Source organism: Pelobates fuscus, chromosome 11 (assembly GCF_036172605.1).
Source record: "Pelobates fuscus isolate aPelFus1 chromosome 11, aPelFus1.pri, whole genome shotgun sequence".
NCBI lineage: Eukaryota > Metazoa > Chordata > Amphibia > Anura > Pelobatidae > Pelobates > Pelobates fuscus.
Genome location: NC_086327.1, coordinates 91,687,425 through 91,708,191, shown reverse-complemented (window position 1 = coordinate 91,708,191; position 20,767 = coordinate 91,687,425). Strand labels below are relative to the sequence as shown.

General features: G+C 42.4%; 1 protein-coding gene across 1 annotated transcript; it reads right to left on the bottom strand.

Moving 5' to 3' along the window:
• Nucleotides 1-2,461: 2,461 nt before the first annotated feature.
• NOL9 (nucleolar protein 9) lies at nucleotides 2,462-19,083 on the bottom strand. The gene is made up of 12 exons (XM_063436933.1): nucleotides 18,748-19,083; nucleotides 14,181-14,400; nucleotides 13,808-13,938; nucleotides 12,690-12,825; nucleotides 11,511-11,607; nucleotides 9,868-9,965; nucleotides 9,199-9,360; nucleotides 6,094-6,388; nucleotides 5,811-5,922; nucleotides 4,786-4,963; nucleotides 4,398-4,531; nucleotides 2,462-2,718 (listed from the first exon to the last, which is right to left on the bottom strand). Exons 1-12 carry the CDS (start codon nucleotides 18,946-18,948, stop codon nucleotides 2,608-2,610), a joined length of 1,875 nt encoding a protein of 624 aa, XP_063293003.1. The 5' UTR covers nucleotides 18,949-19,083; the 3' UTR covers nucleotides 2,462-2,607.
• Between the last annotated feature and the right edge of the window lie 1,684 nt (nucleotides 19,084-20,767).

Here is a 20,767-nt window from a genome sequence, read left to right as displayed (position 1 = left end):
GGATGGTATGAAGATTTCGGTCAGCATGGGATCACCAAATACCACAAACAGTCCTCAGGCAGCCCGTCTCCACACCAGACTTAAAGTCACCACTCACTCTCACAAAGGCCCCAAATGGTAGCCAGGTTTCATGCAGATGGTCAGCGGGAGGTTTGTAGGCTTAATTCCTCTGTGTCTTGACTTGATGGGGAGCCAGTAATGCATTCTTAGGAATCCACTCAGTGTGAACACAGGCCCCAGGGCTCTGCGGTTTGCAAGGAGCCTTCCGGCTACTTGAGTGGGTGGGGTGGACGCACCTCTACGTGGGCCTCCTGCCCAGAACAGGATTGATGAACCGTTGCCGCTTCCTTGTTCTCCGGAAACGCAGGTGAGGAATGCAAGGAAGGTCTGTGCTGTAAGCTTGGCATATCTGCTCAAAACGGATCTCGACGTTCTTTCTCTATTGCCGGAGCACTGGACCCTTTTGAGTTTGCAAAAGGTGCAGCATGGCGGCCATCTTAAGCGCGGGTGTGCCTCGCTGCTTGGCAACAGATTCCCTTGTTGCATGTAAGTGTGATCCCCCACCGTTCCAAAGGAGGGGGGGGGGGGGAGAGAATAGCAGGGAAACAGGGGGGCTTTTGTGTCACCAAGTTGCCTTTCATGCTAGGCCTCATAAGCAGACCCCAGCCATCCGGCGACAACCACTAGAGAGATCAGCATCATGTCGCCTGTCCTCTGGTGGTCTGTATTTAGCTTTTCAGGGCTGTGTTGTGCTGTTTTTCCACGGTATTTGTTATGTGGACCAGCAAGTGTCTGCTCAGCTCTGAGTTCAGACCCCACCCCCCTAATGCACACTTTTTAAAAATAAGCCTGCACAAATATGAGTTTATATCCAATTCAGGTCTAGACAAATTCCACCCTGATGGGGGAAAAATACGTTTTTTGTTTTTTTTTAATTCTTTATTTTTGTTGTGCAGAAATTAGACAGACAAGTTTGCCGTGCCACGACAGTAAATACCGATTTTTCAAGAGGCATAGGACTATGGCATACGATAGAACTGCACATTTTTAAATGTAAACATATTAATGCATATAATGTTGCTTAACAGGAAAATTGTAGGGTTGCTTGAGACATACTATATAGATTGACATTAACGTAGTCGATCATGATAAAATAAAGATAAAGTAACATGCTAAACCGTGGTTAATTTTCCAGTAGGTTAGCCGCTGGGCACCGTGGGCGCGTGGGAGACTAACAGGGTGTAAAATTATGGTTGCACGGTCATGCCCATCTCAGCCCGAATGCACCCACAGCAGTAGGGAGGATGTCAGTTAAATAGGCTTGTGTGACCTCAGCGAAATGCCGCCCGGGCAGGGAGCCTGCATGGCCCACTCTAGCTGTATTATGACAGTATGCTTACGTTGAACAGTTGTCATGGGATAGCAGGCTACATGGCTACATACATAGTGATTAATTAGCGCATGGCATTGAAGAGTTGGAGCCCTGTTTCACAGCCAATATAATAAACATGGTTAAGGCATAATTTCATGTTAGCTGGAGGAGGCAGATGGGTTTAGCCGCTTTGGCGTCTGAAGATTCTGCCGATGGGGCTGATGGCAGGGTGAACTTGCCGCCATATTGGGTCGCGACCTGGTGCCGGATCTATGGGCTGTCGCTTCGTCTGTCACCGCAGGTGTAGCAGGTGAGTCTCGAAGGGTAGCTCTGTGCTCCAAGCGCCTCCAGAATTCCTGTCATATAAGATCGAACCACATCTCAAAACGGTCTTTCCATGTCTGGATCTCTTGTTCCCCTCGAGATTGCGGAGGTTGTGGCTCAGCGGGCATTTTGGGTTCAGCCTGTATACTTTGCTCCGACAGGAGACTCTTGCTGTAGGTATCTGGACTTCCCCAGCGGGGACCGGGATAACCCCACCGGCCCAGGGGGGTGATGCGGGGAGCCAGGAGAGTTGTTGCTCTGAGAGGCCCCCAGGTTGGAAGATCGGCCGTCTCCCCCATCCCTTAGGCCTCCGTATGCTTTAGGCCGCATTTGTGAGGTGTGGGATATCTTGATAAAAAAAATCACGGAGCTGGTACCCACGAGCTCCCACTCGATTCAGCAACAATCCACAGTTATGCAAAGCTGCAATTTTCACGATTTTAGTCAGTTATAGCTGAATTTAGGCTCCTTTATGCCAGAGCTCTTTGTAAGCACGTCTGCTTAGCTCGGCAGTCAGGCCCCGCCCCCCAAAAATACGCTTTTTTAATATGCGGGATCAAATCCTTTTTCTTTCTTTTGTCTACAATATCAGGGTGACAGTCTTCCTTTATGAGCTGTCAAGGTAACAAAACCTACATTTTAAAAAGGATCTGGTCTGAACCTCTGTCAGTTTTCCGCAGTCAAACACTTCCCCAAAGCCTTCACAACTGTCACCTTATGTCACCTTATGCCAAGTGCAGACAACAAACGACAACACAATATTGAAAAAAAAAAACTTGAAATCTTTATGTAGAAAACAAATATTTACATAGCAAAGCTGTTCATTTGCTGAGAAAAACTGGAAAAAAAAAAAATGTAAAAACAGTTTTCAAATTTGGGATGCCCGCATTAGAAGTAACATACTAAGGAAATTATTGATGCTCGCGCCTCTTTAACTTCTTGTTTATCTTCATCTTTCCAGATCCGCAAATGTTAAAGTCATATTCCGCAGTCACATATGGAATTTCTCCTTTAATTCCACGCTGCAAATTTGAAAATGATTTTTTTTCAATTAGAAAACAGAATAAAATATATAAATGAATGTTTTAAAAAAAAAAAAAAAAAAAAAAAAAAAAAAACAACAACATAGCTTAGGCAATACATAATTGAATTCACTTTCTCTCCGGTTACACTCCCACATTAGTTGGGGGCAAACATTTCAAATATTGACAGGACACTCCAAAGCAGATTAACACATTAATTAATACTTTTCCTAAGTGCCCCCATTTTGCAGCAAATTCTCAGCATCAAGTCATTCTCCAAAAATATTAAAATATGGAGGTCTTTTTCATAGCTGTATCAGTATTCTTTATGTGTGCATAGGTAACGGAGTTTGCACAAATGTGTATAAAACTAAATATATTAGACACACGTGTGTAAATTAATCCGTAAAAATCAGTCATAGGTGGTCATTTGGGCTTCAATATTCAGTCACTATATAAGAACAGGATTTTATCCGTTTACCCAAAAGATCATTGATAAGGGGCATCCGTCTCCAGGCTCCCAATAAGAACATTATAGTTGCCACTTTTACATGAAGGGCCTCTTATCTAAATACCATGTTTAAGGGCATTTTGACAATTTGGGGTCTTTGTCAAATAATACCATCTGAGCTTGCAACTACCAATGAAGAGTATAAGAAAACCTAAAGGTCAACACCATAAGTGAAGCTTTGTATGTAGAGATGGCCACTCTTTTCACCCAAGATATTTGTGATCGACACGTTTTTCTAGATGCTCAGACAGGTGCCTAAAAAGGTACACACCACTGCCCAAATACAAGAAATAAATACAAATAACTATTTGGTAGAAGTTATATACCCCAAATGGAAACATGCATATATTTGATTATGTTTTTTTTGTTTGTTTTTTTTTTTTTAAATTGAGGGTATATCTAAAAACAGTTTTGCAAAACCTGCAGTTCTCGTTTTCTGCTGCTTCCCCAACCCAGACTTTCTGTGGCTATGCAATCACAGACTTCCCAATACAGCTCAATGAGAAGTCTTTGCAAGACCAGAGCAATTTCCTGCCTCTTGAACTAAACAAAATCAGGCAATGACAGGACCGGTTATCTGCTTGAAATCCGGGGGTGTGACAAGGTTAATTTATAAAAGTGCCCCTAAAGACAAGTAATAAAAAAAATAATATATAGATCACACACTGAAGTGCATTAGGGGTCCGAACGTTTCATCAAAAAACTTTTTTTTTTTTTTTAAATAGTGGGTTCCCCTTATGGGACGGCCCTTGTACTTAATGGATAAATACGATAGGAAGATTACTGGCTGGAAAGCCACTAGCACACATTGCTAGTTTCAGAGTTAACAAAAATGCCCTATGGGATTTCTACAGTGAATTTTCTGTCACCACAATGCTGGAAATGTATCAAAGTGTAAAGGTCTAAAGTACTAAAAGTGGGGTAATCAACATGGAAACCAGCAGAACCAGTCGGCACATTTTTGTGGGGGGAATTCCTCCCTTTTTACATCTTTTTAGAACAGACACTTTAGATCAAAGAAATCTGGGATGTCAACTTTGGCCACCACCATGATCTCAGTCACTTTCATAGGATTGCATGATAAGACTAAAAACCCACAAACATGTTTGTGTTGAGGAGAATTAATTTGAAAAGAAACAGTATTGGTTGTTAAAGATTCTATTTTTACCTGGTTCTTGAAGATAGCATGTGGTATGGAAATGTTCCCAACTAACAAGCAGTTTACTAATCGCAGAGTCTCAGGCGGAACAGGTGTTAGGATGTGGTAAACCTTTCTTTCCATATTAATACCTCGAACAATTCCTAGAGAGAAACGTTTTAAGAACATGACATATTTCATCAACCACATGTTATGGATGAAAAGATTATGACACTGAAAGCTTATCCTGCATTTAACAAACACACTCTCTCTGTCCATGATCTGATAAAACAGCTAGACATTTCCAAATCTATATTTTAAATCTACTCAGTCATTTCAAATAATAATAATAATAATAATAATAATAAACAAACAGTAAAACTTAACACACAGAAAAAAAATTAAAATGATCCCTTACCAAATCCCAGGCAATCGCAGACCGGTGTCTGATTTAGTATTACAGGACCATCATCTTCACTTCTGATATCATCTAGAATGTAGCACAGCCCAACCCAGCTGGCGTTAACAGAGTACATGATGTGGGAAGGTGAGACATCGGAATGGATCACACGCAATGCAACAGAGCGGAAAGGCACCTAGAAAAAGAAAGGAAAACAAGATGTTCTGCCAAAATGTTTCACGTTGAACCACTACACTTTAATTCAAAATAAGATTCTTAGACCACAAAGTCATTTAAGGGTTAAACCCCCCCCTCCCCCCCAAAAAAAAACAGATTTCCTAAAACAGTAAAGCTTTTCAGCTCAGATGTTTGTGAACATTTACAATGGTCATGGGACCATTTAGGCTGGCTAAGCATCATGGGAAATATAGTTAACCATCTGATGTTTTCTCATAGTAAACCGCACATAGAAATAATCGAAAATAATGCGAACTGACTACTAGCATTAACTTGTGATACAAAACAAAAAAAATTGGAATTTAAATGTTTAAAGGTAATTTGGAAATCAATTCGTATAACCTTGAGGACGGCACATTGTGTTTGTTTGCCAAATGACTACATTCCGTTCTTTCAGAGTACAATGTTCTAAAGATATTTAATCAAACCCTTCATAAAAATACCAAAGCTAAGGTGTAATAAATGAATTTTAAGCCAAAGGAAAATGATAGCGAAATGCAAGCGTCAGTTATATTAAAGTTACACGAATATAGAATTCATTTTCTACTTTCACTAGAAATAGCTAAATAAATGTTTTCTACCCAACATTCTTATGGAACATTTGTAGGTATTGTTCTCCTAATCTTTCTCCTAGTAAATCATGGGATTTGCTTCCTCTGCTAGAAAACTAGACTAAGAAGTTTGTGAAAAGAAAAAAAGAAGAAAACAGAATGTCAATCTCAAAATCGTTCACACACGCGATCTTAACATTGGTTATCATGGGAGAAGCTCTGTGGTGTATAAAATAAATAAATAATAAATCTCACCTCATAAGGCAATAGACTATTCAATGGAATAACCTGCAGAGGATCAAATTTCTGCAATTTACTGAGATAGCCCATCATTGCAAGATCACGCAGAATACTACTATGGCACCTCCTTAAAATTTAATAAAGGAATAGGATTAATATATGGAAGAAAGAAAAACCACAAAGCTCTGCATTTTAATCAAGAAAAGTGCATAGGTTATATAACATATTAAACAGACAGGAATTCCTAAATGTTATAAAGGCAATGACAATGAAATAAGAACTTGGATTTGCTACTTACACATTGCCAGATTCTCCAGCTCCAGAAAACTCGGATTCAATAGAAATGAGGTGGTGTTCCAAGGATGATCTGAAGTAAAGGCTCTCTGCATAGTCTGGCTCATCATCTTCAGAGAAATCTGACCTTTTATTTCTACTTCGGGACTGAGAGCTGTTTTTTGTTAGGAACCCTGGAGAGTTCTGAACATAATTCTGTGTCAGGGGCTCCATGTCATCACTGCCCTTAGCAACAATTTGGACAATGTGACTGGGAGACAGAAGTCGAATTAAGTCAATGAGGAGAAGCAATCCAAAACCTTTATTAAAAAAAAAAAAAAGTGAATAAATTGGCACAAATTAGACAAATAAAATTGCTGAAATTTGCCATAACATAAAATCATACCCTAGTAGAAAATAACCTGGCTATTGGCATCGGTGAATCCAGCGTTCACTAAGCTTACCTAACCATACTCTACTACTACAAAATCTGGCAGACAAATTCTTAACATAACTGAGTGAGTGGACGGAAAAGCTCATACAGAAGATACCTATCTGTTCATTACCTCCCTTTGGTCCCTCTAAGAACCGGGTGCTGTGATACCCCAGAATTTTCAAGTTTTTTTTTAGGTCTGTCCTTTATTGCATTGTTATGCTATGACAAAACCAAAATAAAGAATATATATAATAAAAAAAAATAAAAAAATCAAACCCTCGTTACAGTCTTGACATAAATAAGGACGTTGTATTAAAAGATCACTATAGTGCAAGGAAAACAAACTCGTTTTTCTGGCATTATAGGGTCATTAGGTCCCCCACACCCTTAAAACCCCTACAGCGCCGGGAAACTGTCCTCCCTCTGACTATGTCAGATCCGAACGCGCGCATTCAAACCGCCCATAGGAAAGCATTACTCAATGCTTTCCTATGGACGTCAGCGTCTTCTCACTGTGATTTTAAGCGGAAGGTAGCGGATTTTTGAGCGGAAGCTAGTGTCTAGTGGCTGTCAGTGAGACAGCCACTAGAGGCTGGATTAACCCTCAGTGAAACATAGCGGTTTCTCTGAAACTGCTATGTTTTCAGCTGCAGGGTTAAAACTAGAGGGACCTGGCACCCAGACCACTTCATTGAGCTCAAGTTGTGTTGGTGCCTATAGTGGTCCTTTAAATTGTACTTGATTTGGCTAGGAAATGGCTGAAAGCAAGCAGCAGAAAGGCGTATTGGCCACTAAAAGATATACACTAGATTTAATTTCACAGCCTGGGTTTATTCACTAAGCCACGATAGTTGTGAATAATTGACAAGTGGGATTGCTAATTTTAGGCCAAACTAGCCAAGCTGAATTCCCAACTTAGTGAATAATAAACCTGTGTGAGTAAACAGATCTTGCCTGTTCACGTCAGCTGAAAATCCTAACATCCTCAAAAAATGTGTTCTTGACAAAGTATCCTCGTTTAAAAAAACCATGCAAGATAACATTATATGGGCCAAACATAGCCAGGCATGCTTTAGATAGTTTAGTTATTAAATGTCACCATAGGGTATGTATCACCTTTCTAAAGACATTAAAAACACCACATAAAATTGTATATTTCTTTTGTGTAACGTTTCCAACAAAATCTCATCTCCCACTTTTTAATGGAGAATTCATAAGTATGTATGTCATCACAAATATGCAAATATTGAATTTAAGTTTATGAATTTCATCTGATGTATTATTTCCACGAAATTTCATCTAAAGTACAATGTTCCTTCTTTGTATTATTTGACACCACCTACTCTTTGCGACTAGTTTCAGAAGAAGATCCACAAGACTCGCTTTGTTTTTACTCTTGATACTCTTCATACTTTGTTCATTTAACTTCCAGTACAACTTATACACTGATAACACTAATAGAACTTGCGTTCCATCCTGGATAATTGTCAGTTTCCTGAAACTCAAACCACCCCAAAAAAGATCTTATCTTTCCTCTGAAATCAAACCCTTTAATGTTGCCATCATTTCAGGTCAATGAATGAACCGATCACCAAACCTTGCAATGGATCACCTTCAACTAAACACAGGAAGCAACAAAAGGCACTTGCTTATTCACTTATTTCAATCATGCCACTCTATAATCTGTAATGAACTCTGCTGCCAGAATCATTTTTACCCGCTTCCCTTTGCCAGTCATTAAACTGGCTTAGATGCATGCCTCTTCATGACCAGTTGGCTCAACCAGTGCCGTTCGCTAGTCGTCTGTTTATACCAACATGGCTCACTCATTTCCAGGCTTTAGAGTAGTACCATTCCTATGAAATGCACTTCCTGGACAATGTTACTGGGAAATCTTTTAGAACACCAATCTACCTATGTGTTTTATCATTTAACTCATAACACCTATACACATGCCATATTTTATTTATTTATATATATATATTTTTTTTTTACATGTTTCTTAGGCGTTCCACCTATACTGCCTTCTATCTCCTTTGGCTTTCTTTAGACTGAATGCATGTTTTTGAAGAAGTCCCATCTTCACATCTATTAGGTTCACCATTTAATTGGCTATCAAGTTTTTTTTTTGTTTTGTTTCTTTTTAGGTTTCAATTGCAAAGCATAGCTGATTATATTGGTCGAACATAATTAAAATAATAGTGATCTTCAACTGGAAGAAAAGAGATTTCATCAAAGGCAAAGAAAATTTTTTTTTTTACAATAAGAGCAATAAGGATATGGAATTCTTTGCCTGAAGAAGTGGTTTTGTCAGAGTCTATACAGATGTTTAAACTGCAATTGGATAAATACTTGCAAAAACACAACTTACAGGGATATAATTTCTAATTAGTGGTGTAATAGCTGCTTGATCCACGGAGACATCTGACTGCTATTTTGGGGTCAAGAAGGATTTTTTCCCTAGTTTGTTACAAAATTGGAAGCGCTTCAGACTCGTTTTTTTTGCCTTCTTTTGGATAAACAGCAAAAACATATGTGAGGAAGGCTGAACTTGATGGAAGCAAGTCTCTTTTCAGCTATGTAACTGACAAACTTTAGATATTGTGACCAACACCTTTATTCCCCCAGTTTACAGAACAAAATTTAATGGAGAAGCAGTCAAATCAATCACTACCAACAATTGCTAATAATTACCTTTTACCCATCCCATAGTATTGATGATCAAGGGCTGTTCTCGTTTGTAAGAAGCAAGAACATATTTCACTGATTCGACAAATCGCTCCATTTCTTGTTCACAAGTAGTTTCCCCAAAGTAAACCATTTTCTGTGCATCACGCTGGTGACTGAATGGAGGACCTAAAATTTAAAAACATCATTAAAATTTCAATTTAAATAAAAAATAAAATATATAGACTTTCATAAATTGTAAGCAACCTTGACATTTCAAATTATATATGGAACCGTGACATGGGAAGTGCAGAAATTTGGGCCGAAAAAAAAAGCAAATAAGAAAAACTGGAGCTTATTTTTTATATTTTTTTGGGCCGTTTGGTCTAAAATTAGCAAATCCTTTGTCAATTCTCCACAATTAGTGGGGGGGGAAAAAATCCATCCAGTGATAATACTAGATAGGTAACAGACTCAGACTTGAGATTCCTTCAGCTTAAACCATTTTCCTCTATTGCATAGAGTACATTTACAGAAATGGCAAACTTGGCAACACGAGCGTTTGTTAAACCACTTCCAACAAGGCATTAGCAGCTCCCAGGCTGGCAGTGTTTTATGTAAATGGTGCAATGCAAAGGACAGAGACGGGCTATTTAGCAAAACTAATTTACCCTGAGTCAATCATCAATCTCTTACCAAAAACCGGTTTGGTTATGTTCATCAAAGACACACATCCTGGAGGAGTGAATTCAGTTTGTCCCAAGTCACAATCAAGATAGCCAACACTGGGTATGCTTTATTTTAAAGAAAGAAACAAAACAAAGGCTGTTTAGATTACAGGAAGTTATAAAGCAAGTCTACAAAAAAAAAAAAAAATATATATATATATATATATATATATATATATATATATATATATATATATATATATATATTCTAGATAAATGAGAGATAAATTTTTTTTTGGGGAACAGTGCCAGAATTTGTAAAAAAAAAAAAAAATATATATATTATATATATATATATATAAATATAAATAAAAAAACAGTTTAAAAAGTCACAGCCAATGCTGTAAAAAAAAAGTTGAATAGTAAAACATTCAGTATGCTTCCAAATCAAATCATTAAAGAGAGTTACTCCAAACACCATGACCACTTCAGTGTTTTGAAGTGGTCATAATGCAAGGCGCCTGTAAGTACAGAGTTTCAGTATGAAACCCTGTACATACAGAGTTATTTGAGCTTGCTGACGGAGGTGTAACTCCCCCTCCAGAAGCATCATTAATCAGCGTAGAATGGACTGAGGCTGGCTAATCTCAGTTCTGTGCATATTTCTATCCACAGCCAATGAATGGGTGGCAGGATGGGCATCTGCAGGTTTGTAGAAGCCAGATCCAGTAACATTATATGAGGCTCGGTGCCTGGCAGGACTCAAGCAACGAGGCAAACTGTTGCAAAACAGTTTGTCCCATTACGGAGGAAAGGCGCCAGGGTACTCAGTCTACTACAGCAGTCTGTAGTAGTTATGATGCTTTGAGCAATCCTGTAATGGTAACACAAACGTTTGCAACATTATATGTTGATTTAAAAAAAAAAAAAAAAATAACAAAATATAGCAGCACTCTGAGCAAAATACTAGTTTTGTATGCCAAAATAATGAAGGCGTTTCTACCGATTAGGATTTTATACTGTTAAGCAGGTAGTATGTGTTGCACCTTCTTTTGAAGTCAGCAATGTAGAAAATTCCTTCAGATTGAATTCAACCAAACACAGTTGGAATCCAGTTTAAAGAGACACACCTATCACCATAATAACTTTGGCTAAATAAAGTTGTTATGGTACCAGATGGCCCAGGCACCCTCTTACGTTAAGGGGTTAAACCTTGCCTTCAGCATAGATCCCTAGGCGGCATCCAACTTTTAAATCTCCCTTACAGGAAGCGCTGATTGCCTGCTCATTAGCTCCTCGTTGATTTAAATTTTTTTTATTTTTTAAAAGACCTCCTGGCACCATAACAATTGTCATCTAAATTAAGTTGTTATAGTGACTGGAGTGTCCCTTTAAATTAAAACCAGTAGCAAGTTGTGCATATGTACAAATAAGAGCAATATATTTCAATGCATATGTACAATGGATACATTTATAACAATGAAGATTGCCTCTCACTTTACAAATTCCCAAAGAGAAGACACATGAAGGCTATACAAGGTAAAACAAAATGTGAAACTAAAGTGGCGAGGTACATGCTGAGCAGATTGAAAGAAGCATTAGGGAAATGTGTATTCTGTTCATAGTTAGCGTACACATGACATAATCAAACAAATATAAAAATCTACTTACTGGTTTAATAATTGGTTGATTAAATATCTATTAAAGGTTGATTTTCCAACATTTTTGGGCCCACATACAAGGATGATTGGGCAGCCATGGTCTTCTTCTGTAACACACAAATTAGTAATTATATTCTCAGCCAGTAAGATTTACTTTAAGAAATGAAACGTTTTTTTTTTTGTTTTTTTTTAACCATTTGATAAATTAAAATTGGTTGTCAAAGGGAAAATGTGGATATTTCCAAGACAGAACGCTCGAACATTAACACAAAGAAAACAATATAACACTAACACACCTCAGTTTAGTAAAATTAAAGGACCACTCTAGTGCCAGGAAAACACTCGTTTTCCTGGCACTAGAGTGCCCTGAGGGTGCCCCCACCCTCAGGGACCCCCTCCCGCCCGGCTCTGGAAAGGGGTAAGGGGTAAAAACTTACCCTTTTCCAGCGGTGGGCGGAGAGCTCTCCTCCTCCGATCCTCCTCTTCTCCTCCCCGTCGGCTGAATGCCCATGCGCGGCAAGAGCTGCGCGCGCATTCAGCCGGTCACATAGGAAAGCATTCATAATGCTTTCCTATGGACGCTTGCGTGCTCTCACTGTGATTTTCACAGTGAGAATCACGCAAGCGCCTCTAGCGGCTGTCAGTGAGACAGCCACTAGAGGAAATAGGGGAAGGCTTAACCCATTCACAAACATAGCAGTTTCTCTGAAACTGCTATGTTTATGAAAAAATGGGTTAACCCTAGAAGGACCTGGCACCCAGACCACTTCATTAAGCTGAAGTGGTCTGGGTGCCTAGAGTGGCCCTTTAATCAAATGTATTAAAATAAAGAATATATGAATACAAATATAAATAACCCTTCTTTTGCCATTGTTTATTGTTTTTTTCTTTTAGTACTACAACTAACTAAAAAAAAAAAAAGTAAAAATAAAACACACACGTCATATGACTTAAACTTCAAGACTCCATCAGCAATTCTGCGTTGCTGACCAAGTAATTCTCAGTAAATCTGAGGTTAGATGTGAAATCTCAGAACTAACTCTAAAGGCAGTATGAAAGGCAGAATATTGCTTAATTTTAGTTGAACCTGCAGAGAGTGCCATAAAAGGTTTATAGATGTTAGGCTGTAAAACAAAAACAAAACACTTTTAACAACAAGTAAAAGAGTAAATTATTTTCCAATACTTACCAATGCAAGCATGAGTTAACTGCTGTAGTGAAGATTTCCACTGGTCAGACACATTAATGCCTGTATCTGGATCTTGATTTTCAATTCCAATAGAGTGTAAAACCGCATTGTCAAAGGAGGAAGATACTTTTTCTTTCTGTTTAAGAAGATGAAGGAACATTAAAGAACTCACACCATTCAATAAAACATTACCTATATCTTGTTATCAAATGCCGTTTCCTTTTCCATTTATATTAGAAATTTAACAAATTATAACATAATCCGGTCCAGATAAGGCAAATGCACAGAAAGCATTGCTAGTGAAGAGGATATATACAATCAGTTTCATTTCTCCTGTTCTCTGTATACTTTCTCTATGTTTGTACAAAAAAAACTATATTTATATTCAAAGACTTTTGACACGTAAATATAGCTACGAATACAAAACAGTAGAGTATAAGAGTCATAGATACATAAAATTTGTGAAACAATGTCACCCATCTAACATTGCACATACACACATTGAGTCCTGAAGATGGATTATCACTAATCAATTATTTAAACACATTCATCAGGCAGCAGGCATTCCCAGATAGGAAGATGAGCGTATAAATTGGTAAGACAAGGAAGCGTGGATACAGGTGGAATGAGAGAGATTTTCTCTATGATGACTGCCAATTGCAAAAGACAGAGCTTATTGCAATTATTGTAATGGGGCTAAGATGGAGATGTCCATTGCTGCAACCAAGGAAGCACCTCTAGTGCCTGTCTGAGTGACTGCCACTAGAGGTGTTACTAGGCAGTAATGTAAACACTTTTTAGGATAAGCCATTGTTTACATTAAAAAGCCTGCAGGCACAGGCAGTATACACCAGAATATCTATATTAAGCGGTTGTTGTTCTGGTGACTATAGAGTACCTTTAAAAAGTCTCAACTTTGAAAGAATGCAAAGGATATGGAATATGGAGCACCCTGACCTACTTTCAGTCTACTCTTTAAAATTGAGGGTCATTTGTAGCCCATTTTTCTTTCTAAGAGAACAACTTTTTCTTGTTTACAATCTAATTTATTTTTCAGACAATTGTAAAATAAAAATGTGTGAACATTCCACACAAACAAAAAGCTAAAATGGACATACCGGTTTAGTAGAGAATAAATTTGCATAATCTGGGTGAGACAGGATAAAATTTGTTGCTGAATTTTCTATACGTTCCAGAAGCAAAATTGAGGATGATGATTTAAAGCTCTTCATTACAGCACGTCTGCAATCTATGAGAGGAGACATTGGAAAACACAGGGGGGAAAAAAGGAATTATCTAAATACATATATTTTTTTTATAATGTGGTAATTGTCAGACACAATTTATTAACATGTAAGGACTGTTCCCTGATCTGCAAAGGGGTTAAACTACTACATAGTGACCTACAATCCATTTCCAAGACAAAAGTCCTATAGATATAAAATATATATATATATATATTCTCTTTTAATAAATAAAAGTATTTTTTACCGAGAGAAAGACATCCTCGCATTGATGCCCTGGCCTCCATACGGATCTCTTTTCGAGTTTTTGATGATTTCTTATTCATTAGTCCTTCAATTGACAATGGTGAAAGAGTATGTGGTGATAAAAGTTCACAATTCGATTGGTTACGGGTGACAGTAAAGCCCAAAACTTGCACACTGCCATACAGGCAAGTTAGGCGGCATTTTCCATAGAAGGTTAATTTCTAAAAGACAAAGCATACAATATATACAATTAAGACAAAGTTAGAGAAGGCTTCCAATATATGTATCTAATAGTTGTGTTTACAGTAAGAAAAACGACATAAGGCTTTTATCATAGGAACACGCATCAACATTGAATATTACATTATTTCAAATAAAAATAGCAGAACATTCCAGCTCTGTTGTAGGTTTTCAAATTTCAGTACTTCCTGCTTCTCTTTAAATATATATGTAGAACATTGTTAAATTTATATACAAGAGCGATTAAAAGAAGTGAGTTGGTGTATAAAGCATAAGAAAGAAGCAGATAAATATGAAGAAACTAATTAGATTTACCTGCTTTTTTCAGCCTGTAGAGTGAGGCAACTGTCTCATTCAAAACAAAAGGTTTTGAATGAAACAGCTTTCTCAAAGTGATGCATGTCCTTTTAAAAGATGTAGCTGTAGTAGTTATGCCAGAAGTGCCTTGGTGCCGCATTGTAAGAAGTCAAACAATTTTAGAACAGTTTGAATCCTTACCTGGCGTTTACTGGGCTTCCCTATTTCTACTATTTGCAGGGGGTGCGCCAGTGACCTCCTGGTACCATAATCCCTGCAGCACGCTGTAGAAACACTCCCAAAAAATTTTAAACTTCGAAACGCTTTATATATTGTGAAGAGAGTATCCTCGTTTTGTGCCAGCAATTGCCCAGAGCACCTTGGAAAAAAGTCTTAATGAGCTATATAGGGAAATCTGTAGGACAGCCACAGAAAGTTTGGATTGGGGAGGAATGGTAGGGCCTGCAAAAGCAGCAGACTGGAGATCTGCAGCATTTGCAAGCTGTTTTAAACATACCCCAAAAGGAAAAGAAAATGCATAATTAAATGCTTGCATGTTTTCATTAGGGATATATTTTCTACATTGTGACTTTTTGTTTACTTGGGCAGTGGAATGAGGGGGGGGGGGGGGGGTTAACCGTGAAGTGGATGCCAATGTGCTTTGTGTCTCACAATGAATATATTTGCGGCCTGGCAAGTTTGATATGCTTACTTTTAAGGCAGAGGAGGCACCTGCTCTCCCCACATTGCAGGTGCCTACTCTGCTAAAAAATTTACCAGGCCGGGGAAGAGGACTCTGGCAGCGGCGATGGAGCTCAGTCTGTTCTTCCTGCTCCTCCCCTCGCGGGTGTAGTAATGCCAGGTGCCGGAAAACAACACCATTCCGGCCCGGCATCAATAACTGCACGCGTGAGGGAGCAGTGAGGAGCAGGAAGGGAGATCTCCAGAGAGGATTCCCACTGGACCCCAAGGAAAGGCCCCACACCAGCTCCCAAATGTAGGAAGCAATAAATAAAATGATTTGTGAGAATGTGTAAATGTGTTTGTCTGTCAGTGAGTGTTTTGGTCAGTGTTGAAATGGCCACGGCTGGACAGTGGAGGACATGAAGGTGCATGGAGGCACACAACGCCACCTCACACTCCGACGTGACACCAACGTGCTCCACCTTCACAGGATTTCAAGGAGTAGCGGGAGAATCTGCTATGGCACAGGGTGCAGACGGCGCCATTGGGGGTAAACCAAAGGCTGGACTCCAGAGTTGCATACTGGCAGCGGCAATGTGACTGGAGTCTGCTTGTTTGCTAATATTGTTTTTTTTTTTTTTTTTTAAACAGGGTCCAGGGTTTAGTATAGAGGGGGGACAGGGACTGAGGTTTAGTATAGAGGGGGGACGGGGACTGAGGTTTAGTATAGAGGGGGGGGGACGGGGACTGAGGTTTAGTATAGAGGGGGGGGACGGGGACTGAGGTTTAGTATAGAGGGGGGGGGGACGGGGACTGAGGTTTAGTATAGAGGGGGGGACGGGGACTGAGGTTTAGTATAGAGGGGGGGACGGGGACTGAGGTTTAGTATAGAGGGGGGGACGGGGACTGAGGTTTAGTATAGAGGGGGGGGACGGGGACTGAGGTTTAGTATAGAGGGGGGGGACGGGGACTGAGGTTTAGTATAGAGGGGGGGACGGGGACTGAGGTTTAGTATAGAGGGGGGGACGGGGACTGAGGTTTAGTATAGAGGGGGGGACGGGGACTGAGGTTTAGTATAGAGGGGGGGACGGGGACTGAGGTTTAGTATAGAGGGGGGGACGGGGACTGAGGTTTAGTATAGAGGGGGGGACGGGGACTGAGGTTTAGTATAGAGGGGGGGACGGGGACTGAGGTTTAGTATAGAGGGGGGACGGGGACTGAGGTTTAGTATAGAGGGGGGACGGGGACTGAGGTTTAGTATAGAGGGGGGACGGGGACTGAGGTTTAGTATAGAGGGGGGACGGGGACTGAGGTTTAGTATAGAGGGGGGGACGGGGACTGAGGTTTAGTATAGAGGGGGGGACGGGGACTGAGGTTTAGTATAGAGGGGGGGACGGGGGCTGGGGTTTAGTATAGAGGGGGGACGGGGGCTGGGGTTTAGTATAGAGGGGGACGGGGGCTGGGATTGAGTATAGAGGGGGGACGGGGGCTGGGATTGAGTATAGAGGGGGGACGGGGGCTGGGATTGAGTATAGAGGGGGGACGGGGGCTGGGATTGAGTATAGAGGGGGGACGGGGGCTGGGATTGAGTATAGAGGGGGGACGGGGGCTGGGATTGAGTATAGAGGGGGGACGGGGGCTGGGATTGAGTATAGAGGGGGGACGGGGGCTGGGATTGAGTATAGAGGGGGGACGGGGGCTGGGATTGAGTATAGAGGGGGGACGGGGGCTGGGATTGAGTATAGAGGGGGGACGGGGGCTGGGATTGAGTATAGAGGGGGGACGGGGGCTGGGATTGAGTATAGAGGGGGGACGGGGGCTGGGATTGAGTATAGAGGGGGGACGGGGGCTGGGATTGAGTATAGAGGGGGGACGGGGGCTGGGATTGAGTATAGAGGGGGGACGGGGGCTGGGATTGAGTATAGAGGGGGGACGGGGGCTGGGATTGAGTATAGAGGGGGGACGGGGGCTGGGATTGAGTATAGAGGGGGGACGGGGGCTGGGATTGAGTATAGAGGGGGGACGGGGGCTGGGATTGAGTATAGAGGGGGGACGGGGGCTGGGATTGAGTATAGAGGGGGGACGGGGGCTGGGATTGAGTATAGAGGGGGGACGGGGGCTGGGATTGAGTATAGAGGGGGGACGGGGGCTGGGATTGAGTATAGAGGGGGGACGGGGGCTGGGATTGAGTATAGAGGGGGGACGGGGGCTGGGATTGAGTATAGAGGGGGGACGGGGGCTGGGATTGAGTATAGAGGGGGGACGGGGGCTGGGATTGAGTATAGAGGGGGGACGGGGGCTGGGATTGAGTATAGAGGGGGGACGGGGGCTGGGATTGAGTATAGAGGGGGGACGGGGGCTGGGATTGAGTATAGAGGGGGGACGGGGGCTGGGATTGAGTATAGAGGGGGGACGGGGGCTGGGATTGAGTATAGAGGGGGGGGGGGAGACTGGGATTTAGTATAGAGGGGGGGGGAGACTGGGATTTAGTATAGAGGGGGGAGACTGGGATTTAGTATAGAGGGGGGAGACTGGGATTTAGTATAGAGGGGGGAGACTGGGATTTAGTATAGAGGGGGGAGACTGGGATTTAGTATAGAGGGGGGAGACTGGGATTTAGTATAGAGGGGGGGAGACTGGGATTTAGTATAGAGGGGGGGACTGGGATTTAGTATAGAGGGGGGGACTGGGATTTAGTATAGAGGGGGGGACTGGGATTTAGTATAGAGGGGGGGGGCGTTTTATTTAGTATAGAGGGAGTGGGGGGGGGGGGAGAGACTGGGCTGTGGCAGTACATTGCAGTTTCTCAAAAACTGCAAGACTAAGGTGGACAGGGACACTACATCCAGACCATTTCAATGAGCTGAAGTGGTCTGCGTGCCTATAGTGTCCCTTTAACTGGTTTGGGGGCATACATATTTAGGGAATACTTTCTTATTTGAGCATGTAATAGCCCCTACATCATGCTGGATAATCTCAGTAAATGAGGAATCCTAACTATGATTTAAAAGAATCGCCAGGATATTCTCCATTAATGAACGCACACTTTATAACTCAGCTCTGCCGGCTGACGGGAGTGGTAGTCCGGGGGCAGTGACGGGAGTGGTAGTCCGGGGGCAGTGACGGGAGTGGTAGTCCGGGGGCAGTGACGGGAGTGGTAGTCCGGGGGCAGTGACGGGAGTGGTAGTCCGGGGGCAGTGACGGGAGTGGTAGTCCGGGGGCAGTGACGGGAGTGGTAGTCCGGGGGCAGTGACGGGAGTGGTAGTCCGGGGGCAGTGACGGGAGTGGTAGTCCGGGGGCAGTGACGGGAGTGGTAGTCCGTGGGCAGTGATAGTCCGGGTACTGACCTGGCCAGGCTCCAGCACGGTCACACACATGCCATCCTCCACCAGTAAGGCGGGTATCTCCAGGCTCGTCTCCCCGCTCTCGGACGTGCTGGGCGGTGGCTGGCAGTCCGGGGCCCCCTCTCCGGTGCCAGCATGGCGGGGCCGGGCCAGCCGGGAGGTACTAGAGGTGCCGGCCCAGGCGCTCTGCAGCCGCTGCTTCATGGTTTACAATGAGCGCCGCGGGTCTGACTACCACGGCGGGGGAGATCCGGAACACGGGCCGAACATTCACACCCCGAGGGTTAATTCTGCAGGACAGACACAGCGCTGGATTTCCCAGGGTTACTGCTGTTTGTGCTACTCGTACTGCGCATGTCAGAGAGCTCAGTTTGTGAACCAATGGGGATTGTTCCATAGAGCCAGCAATGCAGACCTCCTATCAGCTCTAATAAGAGGGACACTGTCACCTAGGGGTGTTAGTGGGGTAATAAGAGGGACACTGTCACCTAGGGGTAATAAGAGGGACACTGTCACTTAGGGGTGTTAGTGGGGTAATAAGAGGGACACTGTCACCTAGGGGTAATAAGAGGGACACTGTCACTTAGGGGTAATTAGAGGGACACTGTCACTTAGGGGTAATTAGAGGGACACTGTCACCTAGGGGTAATAAGAGGGACACTGTCACTTAGGGGTGTTAGTGGGGTAATAAGAGGGACACTGTCACCTAGGGGTAATAAGAGGGACACTGTCACTTAGGGGTAATTAGAGGGACACTGTCACTTAGGGGTAATTAGAGGGACACTGTCACCTAGGGGTAATAAGAGGGACACTGTCACTTAGGGGTGTTAGTGGGGTAATAAGAGGGACACTGTCACCTAGGTGTAATAAGAGGGACACTGTCACTTAGGGGTAATAAGAGAGACACTGTCACCTAGGGGTAATAAGAGGAACACTGTCACTTAGGGGTGTTAGTGGGGTAATAAGAGAGACACTGTCACTTAGGGATAATAAGAGGGACACTGTCACTTAGGGGTGTTAGTGGGGTAATAAGAGGGACACTGTCACTTAGGGGTGTTAGTGGGGTAATAAGAGGGACACTGTCACTTAGGGGTAATAAGAGGGACACTGTCACTTAGGGGTGTTAGTGGGGTAATAAGAGGGACACTGTCACTTAGGGGTGGCAGTGGGGTAATAAGAGGGACACTGTCACTTAGGGGTGTTAGTGGGGTAATAAGAGGGACACTGTCACTTAGGGGTAATAAGAGGGACACTGTCACTTAGGGGTGTTAGTGGGGTAATAAGAGAGACACTGTCACTTAGGGGTGTTAGTTGGGTAATAAAAGAGACACTGTCACTTAGGGGTAATACGATGGACACTGTCACTTAGGGGTGTTAGTGGGGTAATAAGAGAGACACTGTCACTTAAGGGTAATAAGAGGGACACTGTCACTTAAGGGTAATAAGAGGGACACTGTCACCTAGGGGTAATAAGAGGGACACTGTCACTTAGGGGTAATTAGAGGGACACTGTCACTTAGGGGTAATTAGAGGGACACTGTCACCTAGGGGTAATAAGAGGGACACTGTCACTTAGGGGTGTTAGTGGGGTAATAAGAGGGACACTGTCACCTAGGGGTAATAAGAGGGACACTGTCACTTAGGGGTTAGAAGAGAGACACTGTCACCTAGGGGTAATAAGAGGGACAGTGTCACTTAGGGGTGTTAGTGGGGTAATAAGAGAGACACTGTCACTTAGGGATAATAAGAGGGACACTGTCACTTAGGGGTGTTAGTGGGGTAATAAGAGGGACACTGTCACTTAGGGGTGTTAGTGGGGTAATAAGAGGGACACTGTCACTTAGGGGTAATAAGAGGGACACTGTCACTTAGGGGTGTTAGTGGGGTAATAAGAGGGACACTGTCACTTAGGGGTGGTAGTGGGGTAATAAGAGGGACACTGTCACTTAGGGGTGTTAGTGGGGTAATAAGAGGGACACTGTCACTTAGGGGTAATAAGAGGGACACTGTCACTTAGGAGTGT

What these genes read in the sequence shown, in the direction of transcription:
- NOL9 (XM_063436933.1), bottom strand. Translation starts at nt 18,948, where the DNA reads ATGAAGCAGCGGCTGCAGAGCGCCTGGGCCGGCACCTCTAGTACCTCC. An exon ending in ATTTATTCTCTACTAAACCG is followed by an intron (nt 12,826 to 13,807) that starts GTATGTCCATTT and finishes CTTCTTAAACAG; the next exon opens with AAAGAAAAAGTATCTTCCTC. An exon ending in CTGCGATTGCCTGGGATTTG is followed by an intron (nt 4,532 to 4,785) that starts GTAAGGGATCAT and finishes GTTTCTCTCTAG; the next exon opens with GAATTGTTCGAGGTATTAAT.